Source organism: Pimephales promelas, chromosome 14 (genome assembly GCF_988280905.1).
Source record: "Pimephales promelas chromosome 14, fPimPro1.hap1.1, whole genome shotgun sequence".
Classification (NCBI taxonomy): domain Eukaryota; kingdom Metazoa; phylum Chordata; class Actinopteri; order Cypriniformes; family Leuciscidae; genus Pimephales; species Pimephales promelas.
The window spans coordinates 30,648,418-30,666,457 of NC_142782.1; the positions used below are offsets into that span (position 1 = coordinate 30,648,418).

The 18,040-nt window shown below is 43.8% G+C and overlaps 2 protein-coding genes across 2 annotated transcripts in view; one reads left to right on the forward strand and one right to left on the reverse strand.

The window, feature by feature from the left end:
- Nucleotides 1-18,040, forward strand: part of plxna3 (plexin A3) — a 180,585-nt gene that overhangs the window by 40,553 nt on the left and 121,992 nt on the right. The window lies entirely within an intron of this gene.
- On the reverse strand, nucleotides 2,888-7,930 carry LOC148973747 (uncharacterized). The gene is made up of 2 exons (XM_089119832.1): nucleotides 7,583-7,930; nucleotides 2,888-7,420 (listed from the first exon to the last, which is right to left on the reverse strand). The coding sequence occupies exon 2, from the start codon at nucleotides 7,388-7,390 to the stop codon at nucleotides 3,146-3,148; it is 4,245 nt and encodes a 1,414-aa protein (XP_088975958.1). The 5' UTR covers nucleotides 7,391-7,420; nucleotides 7,583-7,930; the 3' UTR covers nucleotides 2,888-3,145.

Below are 18,040 nucleotides of genomic sequence, written 5' to 3' on the forward strand. Positions count from 1 at the left end.
TTCGACTCTCCTGTTCGATCTCGTTCATCAAAATGAACGCATCTTTTTTCGAGTCATGACTCGAAGGGTCCGTTTAAAGCCCCTTGAAGCTGCACTGAAACTCTCATTTGGACCTTGAACCGTTTGGTTCCCAATGAAATCCATTATATGGAGAAAATCCTGGAATGTTTTCATCAAAATCCTTAATATCTTTTCGACTGAAGAAAGAAAGACGTGGACATCTTGGATGACATGGGGGTGAGTAAATTATCAGCAAAAGTTACATTTTTAAAAGTGAACTACTTCTTTAAAGATTGAACAAAAATATCCAACATATTTTCCAACCAACTTATCGAACATCCACATAAATGCTGTGTTCTGGGCTAAATGCGCTCATTTCATGTGCCTATATGATGGTATTTGGACGAAGCTTTGCACAATGTGCAAAGGACTCAAAACAGTGGCAGGAATCCCTCATAAACAAGCTTCTGCTGCAAGGAGACAGAGGTTTGTACCTGAACTGTAATGGGCAACGTAGAAAAACAACTATTCTTGAGCATTCTGCCCTTTTTAGGCTCGCATCTTGTGACACCATGTCCTGGTTTTGGTTCATTTCGATGCCTTTGGTCCGTGTTGTTTGTTTGGAAGCGTACCGAGACTCATCTTTTCACACCCTAACTTTGCGAACCTTTTTCATGCTCAAACGACGTTGAAACTGTCAATAAGCATTATATATCCTTGAGCTCGAGCCTTTTAACTGCACGATTTCATTGGAAAGTTTCAGTCGGACTGCAGAAGAGTTCTTTGTTGTGCTGATGCGCAGATGTCACCGATAAAAGCGACGCGGATCTCGCTACGGTTGGCCGATTGTTTGCCGTTTCTTCGCAGCGTAATTACTGATTGTTAGTTATGGTTTGTTTTGAGGCAATGTGGCAGATGCTACTGTGAGGTATGCAGGGGGTGATATTCCCCTCACTCTCTTTTGCAGATCTGCTATAAACAGCATCATATAGTGCATGTCTCTCTCTCTCTGTTCTCTTCTGTTCTTTCCCCCATCATCGCAGTGTTTAATCAGCCTTGACTGACTGGCACTCCCTAAGAGTGCATTCTCAGGCACCGGTTCCCTAAGGAGGAAGCCATCAGTCCACCCAACCCCCTCTTTCTCATCTCCGTCTAGCACTAGCTGCCGCGCCTATAGATATTAGGTATTCATAAGTTCATCTGTCGTTTATGATGATGGCGTGCCTGTACTGTTCGTCATATTCAAAATATAGCGTATGAGCTCGCTGCTCAGGGTGCTTTCACACAAGACGTGTTCTTGCTTTCCGTCCGGGCTGTTTTTTTTTTTGTTATTTTTATCGTTAGTCTTTACATTTGCTAGTTGAATGTCTCAAGCCGTTCCCACACGTCTCGCTATATTTTCATAATTTCACATCAGGACCATCATATTTTAAGTTGCCCAAGCAAGTTAGGTTTTAAAATAATGGAGCAATCAGAGATAAGCACATTTGCATAAACTTATTATTGGAATCGAATGATGCCATATATTTAATAGTTGATGCTTATTTTCTGTTTTACATGATGTTTTTTTCATCTATTGCTCATTTAAAGTTAATCTTTAGAAACGCTAATTAAATGTAATCTGTAAAGTTGTTAAATGTGATCTTTAGCAAATCTCAAGAATGACTATATGGTTTATTGTTTTGTGGCTACACAGCATTTAAACAATGCATTTAATTTTTTAGGGTTTTATTGTTACTTATTGTGACAAAGTAGTTATTTAGTGATGAAGTAAAATTATAAAGTAGATATTTATTAAAATAGTGATTTATTTTATTTCAATAGAATAATAAAAATGTTATATTTCATAATAAAATATATAGAATGTTCAAAAAATACTTAATTCATGTATTTTAATAAATAATTTGAATGGAGTTGATGGTATACTGTGACGTTTATGTACACCACTAGGAATATTCCCTCAAACGTGCTCCGCCTTCAGCGAAACAATCATGATGTTCAAACAGACATCTCACAACATGAGGTTTTAGATGTCTGTGTTTATGCCGGTCTGTCTGAAAATGTCTCATTTGAGTCGAGCGACTGCAGACAGGACCGCCGTGTGACTTGTAAAGCTGTTAACATGACGGCGTGTTTGTTTTACATCACCGCCGTGTTGTCGAGGCACTCAGACACAGTCCTTCCTAAAGCGTTTGTGTTGCTTCCAGAACGTTTTTTTTTTTACTTTTTTTTCCCCGGCCTTGAGAGCGCTAGAGCGATCTTTTACGGCCAAAGGGTTTGTGTATTGGAGCTGGAGAACAGATGTATCAACGAACACATGTCAGTATGTCAGTGAATCAGAGTCTGCTACTCTTCACCTTTGAAATGTTTCAAAGCAGACCCAGACAGATGCTAAATTAAACGTCCCGCTAACCTAAACAGCCTTATCAGTGGAATGTTCAAGCTGTAAAGAGGGATTGGCGAACGATGACCCGAAGAACCTATGAAAACATTATGGGAATAGCATGCAGCTTGGAAGTGACTGTGATGTCCGGGTGGCTTTAGCATGTTGGTTGCTCGTTGGGCTGGGCATTGACACAAATTTCACGATTCAATTTAGTTTCGACTCACAAGCTGTCAATTCGATTTCAATTCAATTCTGATTAATTGGGGCCTATCAGGTACAGTACATCTCTCCACTAATGCTGTAAACTATACAGGGAACCTCAGTTGGTATATCCCTATAATATTAAATGGTATAATTAACTGATTTGTAGGCTACGGAAGGTTTATAATTATATATATATATATACTGTATATATATTAGGGCTGTCAAACGATTAATGCGATTAATCGCATCCAAAATAAAAGTTTGTGTTTACATAATATATGTAGGTGCACTATATATATATATATATTGTCACGGGGTGAAGAAACACTCGACAAGGCTGGCTTCGTGAAAAGGCCCCAGAGGGTGGATTTATTTACAATCAAATAACGTTGGTGAAAAGTTCAGCTGGCGTGGGGTGGCTGGTGCTTTAAGTGCTCTTCGGTGCTCAATTCAAATGAAAGTGGGTTTCCAAAACGTGCTCCACAAATGATGGGCTGTCGGTCACTCGCTGCTTTCTGGGGAGAATAGAGAGAAGGGTTAGACCAGCACTTCCATTCAGTTCGAGACTAGTGTCTGTCTGTTTGCTAAGCATGTGCTGCTTATGTGGCTGTGGGCTGATTGGGAGCAGCTGTGACCGATCAGCCAGCGATGAGGACGTGCAGGTGTTTTGTGTTGGTTGCCAGGGCGACGCTGCTTCCTCTGAGGGTGCTCGTCACATTCCCCCCCCCTAAGCGTCGTTCTGGTCCTGTGAACGAATGGAGATAGCAGGGGTGAAGTATGGGGAGGGTTGGGAATGACCCCTGACAGACCTGCGTAAGCTGTCCAGATCCGTGAGAGGCCATCGGCATTCGCGTTGGCGACCCCGGCCCGATGTCGTACCTCAAAGTGGAAGTCCTGTAGTGCCAGAAACCAGCGAGTCACCCTGGCATTGGTGTCCTTGGTGCGGGCCATCCACTGCAGGGGAGCGTGGTCTGTGACCAGGGTGAACTTGCGGCCTAGGAGGTAATACCGGAGCTCCAGGACTGCCCACTTGATAGCCAGGGCTTCCTTCTCCACGGCAGCGTACTTCCTCTCGGCCGGGGACAGCTTCCTGCTGATATAAATGATCGGATGTTCCTCACCTTCCTGGATTTGGGACAGGATGGCTCCCAGTCCTGTGTCGGAGGCATCCGTCTGCAGCAGAAAGGGGCAGCTGAAATCGGGAGCGCGGAGTACGGGTGAGGACGTAAGCGCTGCTTTGACCCGGGCGAAGGCCTCCTCGACCGCTGGGGTCCAGCATACCTTCTCTGGCTGCCCCTTCCTGGTCAGGTCTGTCAGGGGGGCGGCTAAAGAGGAGAAGTTGGGGATAAAACATCGGTAATAACCCGCCAACCCCAAGAAGGCTCGTACCTGGGTCTTCGTCCGGGGTTTCGGGGCAGTGTGGATGGCCTCTACTTTCTTTTCCTGCGGCCGTATGAGGCCTCGTCCGACTTGGAAGCCCAGGTACTTGGCCTCGGAGAGGGCTAGGTGACATTTTCGGGGATTGGCGGTGAGTCCAGCCCGCCGAAGTTCTGAGAGCACCCTCCGCAGACGATCCAAATGTTCCTCCCATGCCTCGGAGTGAATCACCACGTCATCTAGGTAGGCCGCTGCGTATGCCTGGTGGGGCCGCAGGATGATGTCCATCATTCTCTGGAATGTCGCAGGGGCCCCGTGCAGGCCAAAGGGAAGGGTCCGGTAATGCCAGTGGCCACTGGGAGTCGAGAAGGCAGTCTTCGGCTTAGCAGCTTCAGAGAGTGGTACCTGCCAATAGCCCTTGGTGAGGTCTAGGGTGCTGATGTACCGGGCCCTTCCGAGGCGGTCCAGCAGTTCGTCGACCCGAGGCATAGGGTACCCGTCGAATTCGGAGACTTCGTTCAGGCGGCGGAAATCATTACAAAAGCGGAGGGTGCCATCCGGCTTTGGGACCATCACAATGGGACTGGACCACGGACTCCGGGATGGTTCAATAACCCCCAACTTCAGCATTTGTTGGATCTCCTCCTCAATAGCCTGCCGACGAGCTTCTGGGATACGGTAGGGCCGTTGCCTGACGATGACTCCAGGGGACGTCTTGATGTCGTGCTGGATCACGCTGGTCCGCCCGGGCTGGGTAGAGAACACATCCTGGAACTGACTGACCAGGTGCTGCAACTCCACCTTCTGGGCAGCCGAGAGATGAGGGTTGACGTCAACAACCACAGGTTCGGTGAGACTCAAGGCAGCCAGCTGGTCCCGCGTCCCCACCCACTTCTTTAGGAGGTTGACATGGTAGAGTTGGTCCGCCTGCCGCCGACCAGGTTGCCTCAGCCTGTACGTGACGGGTCCAATTCTTTCCAGTACCGTATATGGTCCTTTCCAGGAGGCCAGGAACTTGCAGGCAGAGCTGGGGACCAGGACCATGACGCGGTCTCCGGGCTGGAATTCCCGTGGTTGGGCTGCCCTGTCATAGTGGCGTTGCTGTGCTTGCTGGGCCTTGCAGAGGTGTTCGCGGACCAATGGCATTACTCGATCGATCCGTTCTCTCATCTGTCGAACATGTTCGATGATAGTACGATGAGGGGCAGGCTGCTGCTCCCAAGCTTCCCTGGCGACATCCAGGAGTCCACGTGGTTGACGACCGAACAAGAGCTCAAAGGGGGTGAACCCAGTTGAGGCCTGGGGAACTTCGCGGATTCCAAAGAGCACGTAGGGAATCATGAGGTCCCAATCCCGCTTATCCTCTGCCGTCACTCGTCTAAGCATCTGCTTAAGGGTCTGGTTGAATCTCTCCACGAGTCCATCCGTCTGGGGGTGGTAGACTGTGGTCCTCAACTGTTTCACCCGTAGCAGCCTGCATAGATCCGCCATTAGCCGAGACATGAACGGGGTCCCCTGGTCAGTCAGGATCTCCGAGGGCAGACCGACTCGGCTGGCCAACAGAAACAGCTCTTGGGCGATGGACTTTGCGGTGGCCTTACGTAGAGGAACTGCTTCTGGGTACCGGGTGGCATAGTCGACGATCACCAGGATGTGTTCGTGCCCCCGGGCAGACTTTGGCAACGGCCCCACTATGTCCATTCCAATCCGCTCGAAGGGCACTTCGATGATCGGCAACGGGATGAGCGGGCTGGGGGGAGGGGTCCGGGGCGACGTGACCTGGCAAGTCGGGCAGGCTTGGCAGAACCGCTTCACTTCGGCCTCTAGGCCCGGCCAGAGAAAACGGTCGCGGATGCGCTGAGTGGTGTTGGCTGCCCCGAGGTGTCCTGCCATGGGATGGGAATGCGCCAGCTCTAGGATGGTTCCGGTCTTGGCTCTAGGAACAACCAGCAATTTCTTCTCCTCCCCCCTCCGCTGAGCGACACAGTACAGCAGGCCATTCTCAACGACAAAATGCGGGAGAGGGTGGGGCCGGGGGAGGACGTCTTTTCCATCGACGGCTCGCACCTGAGCCCAACAATGCTTGAGCCGATCGTCCTCCCGTTGTTCCTTGGCAAAGGAGCCCCCTCCCGCAGCCTGTTGGTATACATCATAAAACAGATTAGTCATTTGTGAGGGGGACTCACCATCTCTCCCGCTGTCGGAGGCGAGCAGGGCAGGTCGGCGGCGGGGTCCACGAGGCCGTCTCCGTCTTTGACGGTTCCCTTCGGGGCTGGCAGTCTGAGTAGCGGTGGTGAGCAGTCTGTCGAAGCCGGGCCAATCTCTTCCAAGTAGTACGGCCACCGGCAGGTCCTTCACCAGGCCAGCCTCCACCGGCCAGGTACCTTGGGGTGACGAGATAGTGATTATACGCGATGGTACTTGGCGAGTGTCTCCGTGCACACAGGTAATCGGGAGGAAGTTCTTCTGGCCGCTTCCAGGGCCACACAGCCGCGACTGGATTAGGGTGACCGCACTACCCGAGTCCAGCAGGGCCCGGAAACTTTTCCCTTCAACCACCACATCTGCTTCGGGGGCTCCCGATGGTACATGCTGGTGGACGATGCAACCCGCTAACCATGCTCGCTGGGGTGACGGTGGTTCAGCGCTGGGCATGGGTTCATCACGCGGTGGGGAAACCATTGGTCTGCCGACCGGTCGTGGGGTCCCTTCGAGCGGGCGTCGCTCCTGGACCACCCTTCGGGGAAACGGCGGTGCTCGGTCCCCAGCCTCACGGTGATGGATGGCATCCGCCAGCTCCATCGCCTCCACAAGCTCCAGGATGTTGGTGGGGTTCCTCATCCCAACCGCTTGTCGATGTGCGCGGGGTAGAGCGCGGAGGAGGCGATCGACCACCACTCGTTCCGCTACCTGAGATGCGGTGGGGTTCCCTTCCAAGAGCCAGTGTTGGGCAATACGGCTGAGCTCGGCTGCTTGCGCCCGGGCCGGCACACGGGGCTTGAACTCCCATTCCTGAAACTGCTGGGCAGCGCAGATGGAAGAGAGGCCGAGCCTCGCCAAAATTTCCTGCTTGACTTTGTTATAATCTTCGGCATCGGTACGGGGGAGTGAGAAATACGCCCTTTGGGCTTCTCCGGTGAGGAGGGGTGCCAGCGCGCGTGCCCACTCGTCCGCGGGCCATGCCTCATTCTTAGCGGTGGTTTCAAAGACCTGCAGGAAGGCTTCCACATCGTCATCAGCGGTCATCTTCGGCAGCAGGCGGGTTGCTTGGGCGCGAGAATCAGGTAGCGGAATGCGCTGGGTGGCGGAAGCACCAAGGGCGATGAGTTCTTCCTCCGTCCTGCCCTGGCGAGTGGCAAGATGTTCCACAATTTGTTGCTGGCGAATGCTCACTTCAGCGAGGCGTTTTAATATTTCCTCCATTGCGGGGATGAGCGTGCCGCTTTCCGCCACCTGCAGTGTACAGGAAAAGAGAAAAAAATTCAGAGGTTGGGGCGGTGAACTTGTCGGTGATTCTTCATGAACTTGCCCGCATTCTCCACCACTGTCACGGGGTGAAGAAACACTCGACAAGGCTGGCTTCGTGAAAAGGCCCCAGAGGGTGGATTTATTTACAATCAAATAACGTTGGTGAAAAGTTCAGCTGGCGTGGGGTGGCTGGTGCTTTAAGTGCTCTTCGGTGCTCAATTCAAATGAAAGTGGGTTTCCAAAACGTGCTCCACAAATGATGGGCTGTCGGTCACTCGCTGCTTTCTGGGGAGAATAGAGAGAAGGGTTAGACCAGCACTTCCATTCAGTTCGAGACTAGTGTCTGTCTGTTTGCTAAGCATGTGCTGCTTATGTGGCTGTGGGCTGATTGGGAGCAGCTGTGACCGATCAGCCAGCGATGAGGACGTGCAGGTGTTTTGTGTTGGTTGCCAGGGCGACGCTGCTTCCTCTGAGGGTGCTCGTCACAATATATACAGTGTTTCCTCTAGGATTTTTCCAAGCTGTGGGGGCAGGCCCATTTCCCCGGTGGGGGGGCCTTGTCTCCCCAAAGTATTATAATCGATCATGCGCATCCCGTGTGCAGAATGATGCACTTGAAGCAACACCAAGTCACAGCAAGCAATGCTTCACATTGAAAAGAACATAGCGAAGGGATTATATCTATAATATGCTTAGTAGGGCTGGACGATTTGGGGAAAATGTCATATTGCCATTGCAATTACTGAGGTCAATATTGCAATTGTGATGTGCGATTCCGATATAATAAAATGGTTTCATGAGTCCAACTTGCTTGGTTCTAAAGTAAAATGCACACACAGATTAGTGATCATTCTGTGTATTAATGTTTATTTCTCAACTCAAACTACAGACAACAACTAAATGATTGATAACACCTATAATGATCAATAAACCATCAACCAAACCATCATTACAGTGAAAGCTATCAACTTTTTAAAAAAAAATTATTAGGCTAAAAAAAAAAATGTAACAAATTTTAAATTAAGTGAACTTCAAACAATCCCCACATAAACCCATAATAAAAACCATATTTACCTGTGCCCTTCCTGTCTTAACAGGTAGGATACAGAAATTGAATAAAGTTATCAAACAGTATGTGCTGCATGAATTATAAATTATATATAGAATAATCCTTATTAAAGCTACAAAAGTTCTTTAGTCAAGATCAGTGAGTAATTTTCTAATTTCCCTTTATTCTTTTAACTTGACTGACAGAACGCTTTATTCGCTGCTGGCCCTTTAAGAGCACCCGTTGCCGAGACGCGGATCTCACATGCGCCTCATAGCACAACTCCTTTTCTTACGTTATGAAGATACTCGACAAAACGACATTTTGGCATAATTGTGTGTGTTATTGTTCGTTCAAGCTCGAAAGAGAACTGTAATCTGGCACGCGTCAGTGCATGCGCATTATGGCGCGCGTCTTTCTGCGAGTCTCATTTAGGGCATTCACAGGCAGCTTTTCAGTTCTTGTCGTGCAAAATGCGAAAAGGCATTTGCACGAATAAGAACAGGATCGTGTAACACTAGTCAAAGGATGACAAAAAAGAAGAGATGCTGCGTTAATAGCCCTAATTTGTTTATTTCATATAAAATCGCGGCATTTTGCGTTATATAATTGCATAGGTTTGAGATCGCTATTACGATTGCGATATGATTAATCGTGCAGCACTAATGCTTAGTGTATTCTATATGCAACAGTTTTTTGAGCCTTTTCTTTTAACAGTTTTAAATTTCAGTGCGCATGAAGAACAATATAGCACTCTCTCGACTCCATGCTGTAATCTTACATAAAGGGAATGTGAAAGGTATGGGCAATAAACTCCACTCCAGCAAGATAAAGTCATTTTATGAAAACCATAGACCTTTATGCTTTATCTACAAATGAAGTATAATAATGGGAATATTGACCTTGAAGAGAGTGTCGTCGTGTCGCAAACGAACGCGACGAGCTGTGTGAATTCTGAATGGAGAATGACTGAGGCGAGATGACTTCCCGTTAACTTTAACTTAGCGACTAAAATTACACATTATGCAATGACTTTAGAAGTCTTGGAATATAGGGTGAAAACTTGATTGTGCTTTACAATGTTTTTTATGCCTTTAGTGGGGCTTAAAGGGTAACTAAACACCAAAACAACTTTTTTTAGTTAATGATCTGTAAGAATGGAGCTTCATAAATGCTGTTCATTGATTCGAGTACATTTTTTGACAATTGAGTATAAAGTGTTTTGATTTTCAAATATATGGTGTAAAAACGTCTGAGTGCTGCCCTCTTTAGGTTAAACGGAAAGCTCCTGCAGTAGGGGTACTTGCTGACGTAGCGAACTCTCAGACGCACTCTGTCACACCCTTGGTGCGAGCTCACCACGCCCTTGGCAGCCCCTGGTATAAAAGCATCTGGTTCCGTCAAAACTACTGTAGCGAGTCAGGAGTTGGATTTATGAATATTGAAAACGATCAGGATACTATAGCATATAATAGCATCTAGTTAGCATAGCATTTATATAGTTATTTAGATTATTTTTGAAAACGACCAGGATAGAGTATTGTTGCATCTATTTAGCATAGCATTATATAGATAATTTAGATTATTTTGTGTAGCTAGTAGCATAGTACAGTTAGGATAGCTTCAAGTTAGCATAGATTTATCAGTGTTTAGTACAGTGATCAGGATAGTAACGGAATAGAGGTGGACATGGGCTTCTCCACACGCAGTGCCAAACACTGCTCGTCCTGCATGGACTCCTCCACCGCAGTGGCGTCTTGATGTGAGTGATCATGGATATTTTAATCACAATTTATGGTTAGGATAAAGTTAATCCTCTAGGGTCGACAAACGAGCCGGTGCATTTTGCTGGATTTTTTCATATAGCGGCATAATATCAATAGCGTGCGCTATTGAGATCAACTCGACGACATAACTCATCAGATGCCGGTCGCGATGCGGGAGTTAAGACCGCAGTTTGAGCCAGCAGCTCGAATGGATTTGGCCCTGTGTATACAATTCACCCTCATCCACTTCAGGTGAAGGTGAAGGTGAGGGAGAAAAGTCCTCGACTTCAAATGGCCGCTCTGTTGCAAAGGCAGCTATTGAGTCACTCCAGACTAGTCTCGCTCTATTTTAGAGTCTGACAGCAGCTGTCACTCACGGCGGGTCTCAGGTGCACGCCCCCTAGCCCCGCTGGGGTCTGCCCATTTTTTCAGCATTTTTCAAATATTGCTAGTGGGTGGAGTCAGGCTCTGACCAGGGGTTTAGTTACCCTTTAACAAAATAACATAATACTATGCAGAATATCGGACGTCACTGAGAAGCTGCAGCCGTGGCGGGAGGATTTTAAGTGTGGCGGCCCGCCACGGGAGAATGAATGTAGAGGAAACACTGATATATATATATATATATACACACACATGCATGTTTATTTAATAAAAAAATATTGTTTATATATATAAAATGTTTATATTTATATATAATATAAATTATAAATAAATCTATATACAGTATATACATGAAAATATTTCTTATATATATATACAAGCATGTGTGTGTATTTATATATATATATAAAATAATTATACACCGTGCACCCACATATATTATGTAAACACGAACACAAAAATTCATTGTATTTCTACTTATCCTATTGAAGAATAGGATAAGTAGAAATACAATGAATATGCAATATAGTGCATATGTTTAGCAAAATGCTCCTCTAAGTGATTTTTTTTCTTTACTAACAAGTTTTTGGATATTATATTGCTTTTTTGAAGTGAATATAGCATTACGTGACATTATTTACAAACGGTTTTATTGACTTCTTTCCACGGTTGAAACATTGATCGAGTGATTACATGCATTTCAGTAGGTTGTACAGTTTCTTTCAACATACCTTCTGATGTTCATTCATGAATATTTCATGCTGGGACTATTAGTCAAGCAGAAGAGATGATTAAAGAGCACCAAAACGGTATTTATTGTTTGAATTACATAATAAAATGGACAGAATTTGAAAGCTGAGATGTTGTTTCAGAAGTACCAATGCACAGCTTATAGTGATTTATTGGATCATGCTACAAAGTTTTGTTCATTCATCAACTGAAAATAGACTGAAAGATTGATTCTTGAGATTTAAGAATTGATATTGGTTCCTTAAAATAAAAATAGATTAAAATTGAGAAATTATTATTATTTTTCAATGATATTCTAGTCCCTAAGTGGAGAAATGTTTGTCCATGTTTAAACTGATTGTTGCTTCTCTTCAGAGCATGTTTTTCAGGCTTTTATGTGGCTATACAATCAAATTCAACAAAAGAATGAAATGACTCCCTTTGTTACTATTTTTTTTTTTTTTTTTTTGACATTTGAGACACCTTCCTTCCATCACGCCGTGTTTCTGATTACAGACTAGTGTGAATCCCGCATGCTCCACCAAATCCAGTTAGCGGCCCACCACATTCCCCCAGCCCAGTCCCCATTCGCCACCAGCCGCCCTCAGGATTGACTTTCCCCAGGAGTGCTACCTTACGCTGCAGACATTTACGGTTCCCCTGAGCCCCACTGCCCCACACACCTTCTCTCTTCTCCATCTTGATGGAGTGAAAGATGGTCTGGAATCCACATTGACCCTCACAAAAGGCCAGGGCGACAGTATAAAGATGAAGGAAACTAATAAAAATCAGACAGAAATGTCAAAGGAATATTAAACGTGTCACAGCCGGGCCTCCAAATGGAGTGAATAGGTGGATGTGAAAGTGAAGAACACCGTCTAAGTTGGATGAGCTCTGGTGAGCCTGGTTTCTGAATGGGTTGAATCTCACGAAAACATGTCCAGATCACATTTGTATGCAAAATGTGTTGCGACCTTTTACCTCACAATTCTGATTTTTTTTTTTTTTGTTACGTGCCGGAAACAAGCTTCCATACATTTGAATGATAAAAAAAACATTGCATTACAATTTGCATAAAGCAAGTTAAAATACTTTTATTTTGAAATATTTTCATCACCTTTTCTTTTTTAGAGATATTTTTTTCTCTCCCATTGTTCTCATTTGTAATTTATTCTCATGAATGTAATAATAATTTATTACAAAAAAATAAAATAACTATTATTATTATTATTATATACAAATATAAAATACCGTGATTTTTAATAATGAATTTTATTTAAATAAGAAAATCACAACAATAAATCCTTTACAATTGACCATTTTTTTGAATTACAGTAATAAGATTGAGTGTTTTGCTCTACAATAATGAGAATTGAGAAATTACATGTCAATTGTGTGCTTAAATGTCATTGTTACAATGCAAAACAATTTCTCAGTTGATTTTTTTTTTCATTTTATTTTTATTTTGGGGTGAAATATGACCTTAGCCATGTCCTTGACAGATTCCTCGTAAAATTTCACCGTACTAGATCAGGTCCCGGGAGAACGTGGACACCTGTGTAGGTCTTCGTCGAATTGTTCTTCCTTTCGGCACGCTGCCAAGCCTGGAAAAATGAAGTCTTCTAAAGCTCTCTGCTACACCGCGTGCCTTTCCAGCGTCTGATTTGGTAAATAGTTGAATCAGCAGTGTCACTCCGACACAGAAAGGAGCTGTGTTCTCAATTAGCGTCTTTCTGTCGGCCGCTGGAACGGGGCTAAAGATAGGTGCCAGCATGCAGAACCCATTCAGCCTATTGTTAAAAGGAGCGGAATTAAATGTAGTGCATGCTAACCGACTGAATGGGCATATGAGCACATTTGAATTGATAATGTATTTTTCTCTTTCTGCTGGTTTATTAAAATGCATATGTTTGGTCAGCACATTGGAAAAGGGCTGCGCTGTAATACTTGAGCCTGTTCTCATCTCACTCGTCTCATAAGTCTTTCTTTTATTAATCGGTTTCTGACGAGCAGTATATCCTCTCCCAATTATAAAAGACAGATTGGAAAATATATGAATCAATCATATCGATCGGCAGAGTTAAGGCATCCTTTGCAGCTCTGAAATATATAGCCCAGCTTCACGGCAGAAATCTCATCCCGAGGCTCTAATGTGATCGCTCGTCCAGCCCGGCGATGTCACATGCGTGTTTATTTGTGGCGAGTTATATAGTAAACATCGCAGCGCTAGTAAATCGTTTTCAGGCTTCTGAAAACACAGGCTGTTTTTTAAAAAAGATGACACAATCGTTCTCAAGGGCAGGAAATCTGATATGGGAGGCTGGTTCGTTGGGCGGTAAATCAATTATTATTCCGTTACCAAGGAGACTGAAAACGCAAAACTGTCACTCTCCCAAGAGAGAGACTTGTTTTCATTCATCTCCCTTTCTCTCTCGCTCTCTGAGATTAGATTAGAACGTTTGCTGTATTGTCGTGAGGAACGTTCTTAGAATTCTCCCAGAATGCTCTGGGGCGTCTAGAGCAGGATTAGGCCGTAAAGCCTGGGAGTGTCCTGGGCTTTGGTGCATGGTTGAAGTGTGCCCGTTTAGGCCTGACCTTGCGTGGCATCCCCTGGGCCCTGGAATAAAACCGGGAAGGGAAGCACCGAGAGTGGAAAGCTCCTCATTAAATGATTTAAAGCCGCCGTGAGCGGATAACGCATTTTTGACACTCTATGAATTCACACAAATGTGTCGCTCCCTGTCACGTCTGAGAAATTAAGGAAAAATGAAGGTTGCGAATCAAACTCTGTTTGTGAAACCCTATCAAGTCTGTACCAGTCCATACATTTGAACAAAAATAAGATTATATATTAGAAGATTTATATATATATATATATATATATATATATAATAAATATGGTGTGTTATTGAATTTTTTTTAAACATAACGCAAAGACAGTTCTTGGTTCATATTAATTGAACATGACTGAAAGCAATGATCAACGGCTATTGGTTATTGTGAGTCATTGAAACGATTTATTGAAAGAACCGGCTCATTAGATTTGTCCATTCATACGTATTTTTGAACGATTCATTCAGAGAATGAGCTTTTGAGAGTTGTTTCACTTGTTAGTTTTTTTTTATTCATTCATAAAAAGGATTGGCTCATTAAAAATGTTGTTTGTGAATTACACTAGAACTACACTAGTAATGATGTAATTCATTAAACTGATTCAAACCGATAGCTCTGTTGTTTTTTAAATGATTTGTTAAAAGAATTGGCTCAAGATAAGCTTTGTATTAGTAGAAAACCTGTAGTATTTTCGAATTACCATGCTTTCCACCCTCATGTGAAATGGGAAAATGGTCATTTTGTGTCAACTGAGGATTTTTTGGCCAGAGGCTAAAGACTACAGTCATTAGTAGGGTCTGTCCCACATATTTTCAACCCACCCATAGAGGGTTGGATCTCACTCACAGAATGAACACATAATGTCGGCCATCTTTTTTTGGAAGCTAAGCTAGCAGGCTCTTGTTCTGTGGAGAAAGCTGAGTTGTAGGGGTTACCGTTCTCTTTTTCATGGACATGTCCGGCCGTCGATGTCTGTCTGGGATTCAGCTTTTGCTTCCTGCAGTTGACGTTCATTGTTTACATGCACACCTTTTGTTTCAGTCTAACTGAATTGATTCTGATTGGTGAATCTGAATGTAGTGTTTACATGAAACACGTTTTAACATGCTAAGAAAATTCCCACTCCTCCGTGAGAGATACTAGACAGTTGCGTCTCACAGGTGTCACACATTGGTAATCACGCCACCGCCCTCGCGCCATTCTCTCGCGGCCCTCACTCGTCCCGCTCGCCACAGTAAACATGATGATGGCGACTGTAGAGCGCAAAAGCCGAATCCCGGACAATTTGGGCGATCTCAAAACACATTTTTGGGCAGACATATCATGGGGACTAACTAGCCTAGATTTGTTGTTTAACTACTGCGCTGTTACCGGTAGGCGTGGCCTCCTAGGGGAGCGAAGCAAGTGCATTCTGGGAGTTGTTGTCTTTCATCTTTCTGGCTTTTCTCAGTCTACAAAGCTCCAAATTAAAAAAATAATTTCACATTTCTTCTACATAAATGACCCATTTTAAATACACATTCATCTTTCCAGAGGTGAAGGATCACTTTAAAGAATCCGCTCATTAGATTCATCCATTTTGAACGATTCAATAAGAGAATTGGCTGTTTAAAAATCTTTTTGATCGATTCGTTAAAAGAATTGGCTCATAAGACTTTTTTTATTGAAAGACATTTGTTTATTTTTGAATTGAGCAAAACTAGTAATGATAGTATTTGCTAAACTGACATCAATAAACTATTTGTTAAATGAGTTGGCTCATACGATTTATTCGAGTCTTTTGAATTAAACATCAAACTAATCGGCTTGTAAATCTGATTAAAGATTTGGCTCATTAGATTCGTGATTCATTTAAAGCATCAGTTCGTACGAATTCCTCTTTTGTGCGTGTTTTTGAATAACACATTATAACAATTGGCTCATAAGATTTAGTTTGTTTGTGAAATGAACTAGTACCTAGTTCTTGTCTAACTAGTCTGTTATCACATTCAATGGATGACTGGTACTACTTCAGAAAACACTCTCTCCACAAATAAGAGATATTAGTCAGATATTCAGCACGGACGAGTCGACGGCGGGATTCAATATCTCCCCATCAAACCTGTTCTTCATGCTGCCGTTGTCTTGCACCGGTCACATGACTGATAGGATCAGTGCATTTGCAGTCAGGTCACTGCATGTGTTTAACACATTGATAGCCCCGTGCTGAATGATAGATAAGACACCGGGAGCGGGTTGGGGGCTGGGTGCGCTTCAAAATGGGGGTCGGGGTGCTTGGGTTGATTCCAAGGAAATTCACAAGCCCCCCTGCGGCTCCGATTTCTTCTTTACCTCTGTCGCTATCAATTTGTCCCAATGCCTAGCCTAGATGGGCCGCCCAGACGAGATCATCTCTCCCTGGGTGGGGAGGTGAAGAAAGATGGATGGAGGGGGAGGGCGGCTGCAGGCCTGCATGCCTTTGAGGCAACCCGTGGTGGTCCCGCTTCTTATTGTACTTCTGTTTTTGTGGTCTGGTGCTGTATGTGTGTGTGTGTGTCCATGTGCATCTTGTGTCATGCACATGGAGGGGGTCGGATGCAATTAATGAGCTTAAAAACTCCCCAGCCGTCACTGTCTGTCCTGAAGGGTTAATGCTCCAGTGAGCACTTCCCTCAGGTCGTGCGATCCGAGACGGGCAGACAGGATGGCTAGCCGCAGACACTAGAGTCCTGTTGTGCCTCTCTGTCCTGTTCATCTATTGTGGAGGACCACATGACAATGGCTTCATTACTGCCGGCCGTTCTCTGGTGTTGCGGGCTAATATGTACTACAGCCAAGCACGCGTGTGCGGCCCGGGCCGCTAAATAGCTACCAGAACTGTCTCTAATGACACTCTGAAAGAAGTGGGTCAGGCGAAAGGAGGTTTGTTCGTGCTTTCATTCCTTTTTTCCTCCAGTAGGACATTTCATCCCAAAAAATGGGGTTTATCCCACGTGTAGCCCAGGGCTTTGATAGATAAACACAAAGGCTTTACTGAAAAGTGCCGTGGTGGTGCCAGAGTACAGGATTCAGATTGGAATAACATGTTACTTGGATTTAAACAATGGTAGTTGAACGATTATTTTTATGCACCATGGCATTTACGTGGTGTGCCAAGGTACTTAAAAAATCCATGGTATATATCAAAAATAAAATGTGATTTTGTTTTTCATTTTTCTGATCTAATTTTCAGTTATACACACAAAAAATGCTGCCTGATTAAGTGTAATTAACTTGGATATAGGTCAGTTTTAACTTTAAAAAAAGTCATAATAATTTGTGGTTCAGTAAATGCATCAGATATGAATTCATGTACCACTGATTCAATCCAACAGTTTTTGTACTTTTCAGTAAAACAATAGGCTCTATAGCACTGTTTTTCAGCTATATACAGTATTAAATGCAGTGTAAAGTTTACGTTGTGTTTTAATAAATATTATCGTTTTTGTGAACTTGATTAAAATAAGTTTAGAATAGGGCTGTGAAACGATTAATCGCATCCAAAATAAAAGTTTTTGTTTACATAATATATGTGTGTGTAGTTTGTATAATTATTTTGTATATATAAATACACACACATGCATGTACTGTATATATTTAAGAAATATTTACATGGATATACTTTATATATATTTTTACAAAATTAATATTATCCATAAATATAAATATTTGATATATTAATAACATTTTTTTCTTAAATATATACATGCATATGTGTGTATATATTCACACTACACACATATATTATGTAAACACAAACTTTTATTCTGGATGCGATTAATCGCGATTAATCATTTCACTGCCCTAGTTCAGAGTACTCTATTGTTTTTTTTTATAAACTTAAATTAATTGATGCAATCGGTTTTCTCATATGGAATTAGTTAGCTTAACTTGTTGGGTTTTACAGTATACCATTTGTTCAATTGTAAACAAATACTATATGTTTGTTTTTGCGTGCAGTCAGCGAAACTGTTTATGCATGTTATGGTTTTATTGTCATACAATTATTTATGAAAAATTGTTTATTTATTGTCTGGACGTTAGTAG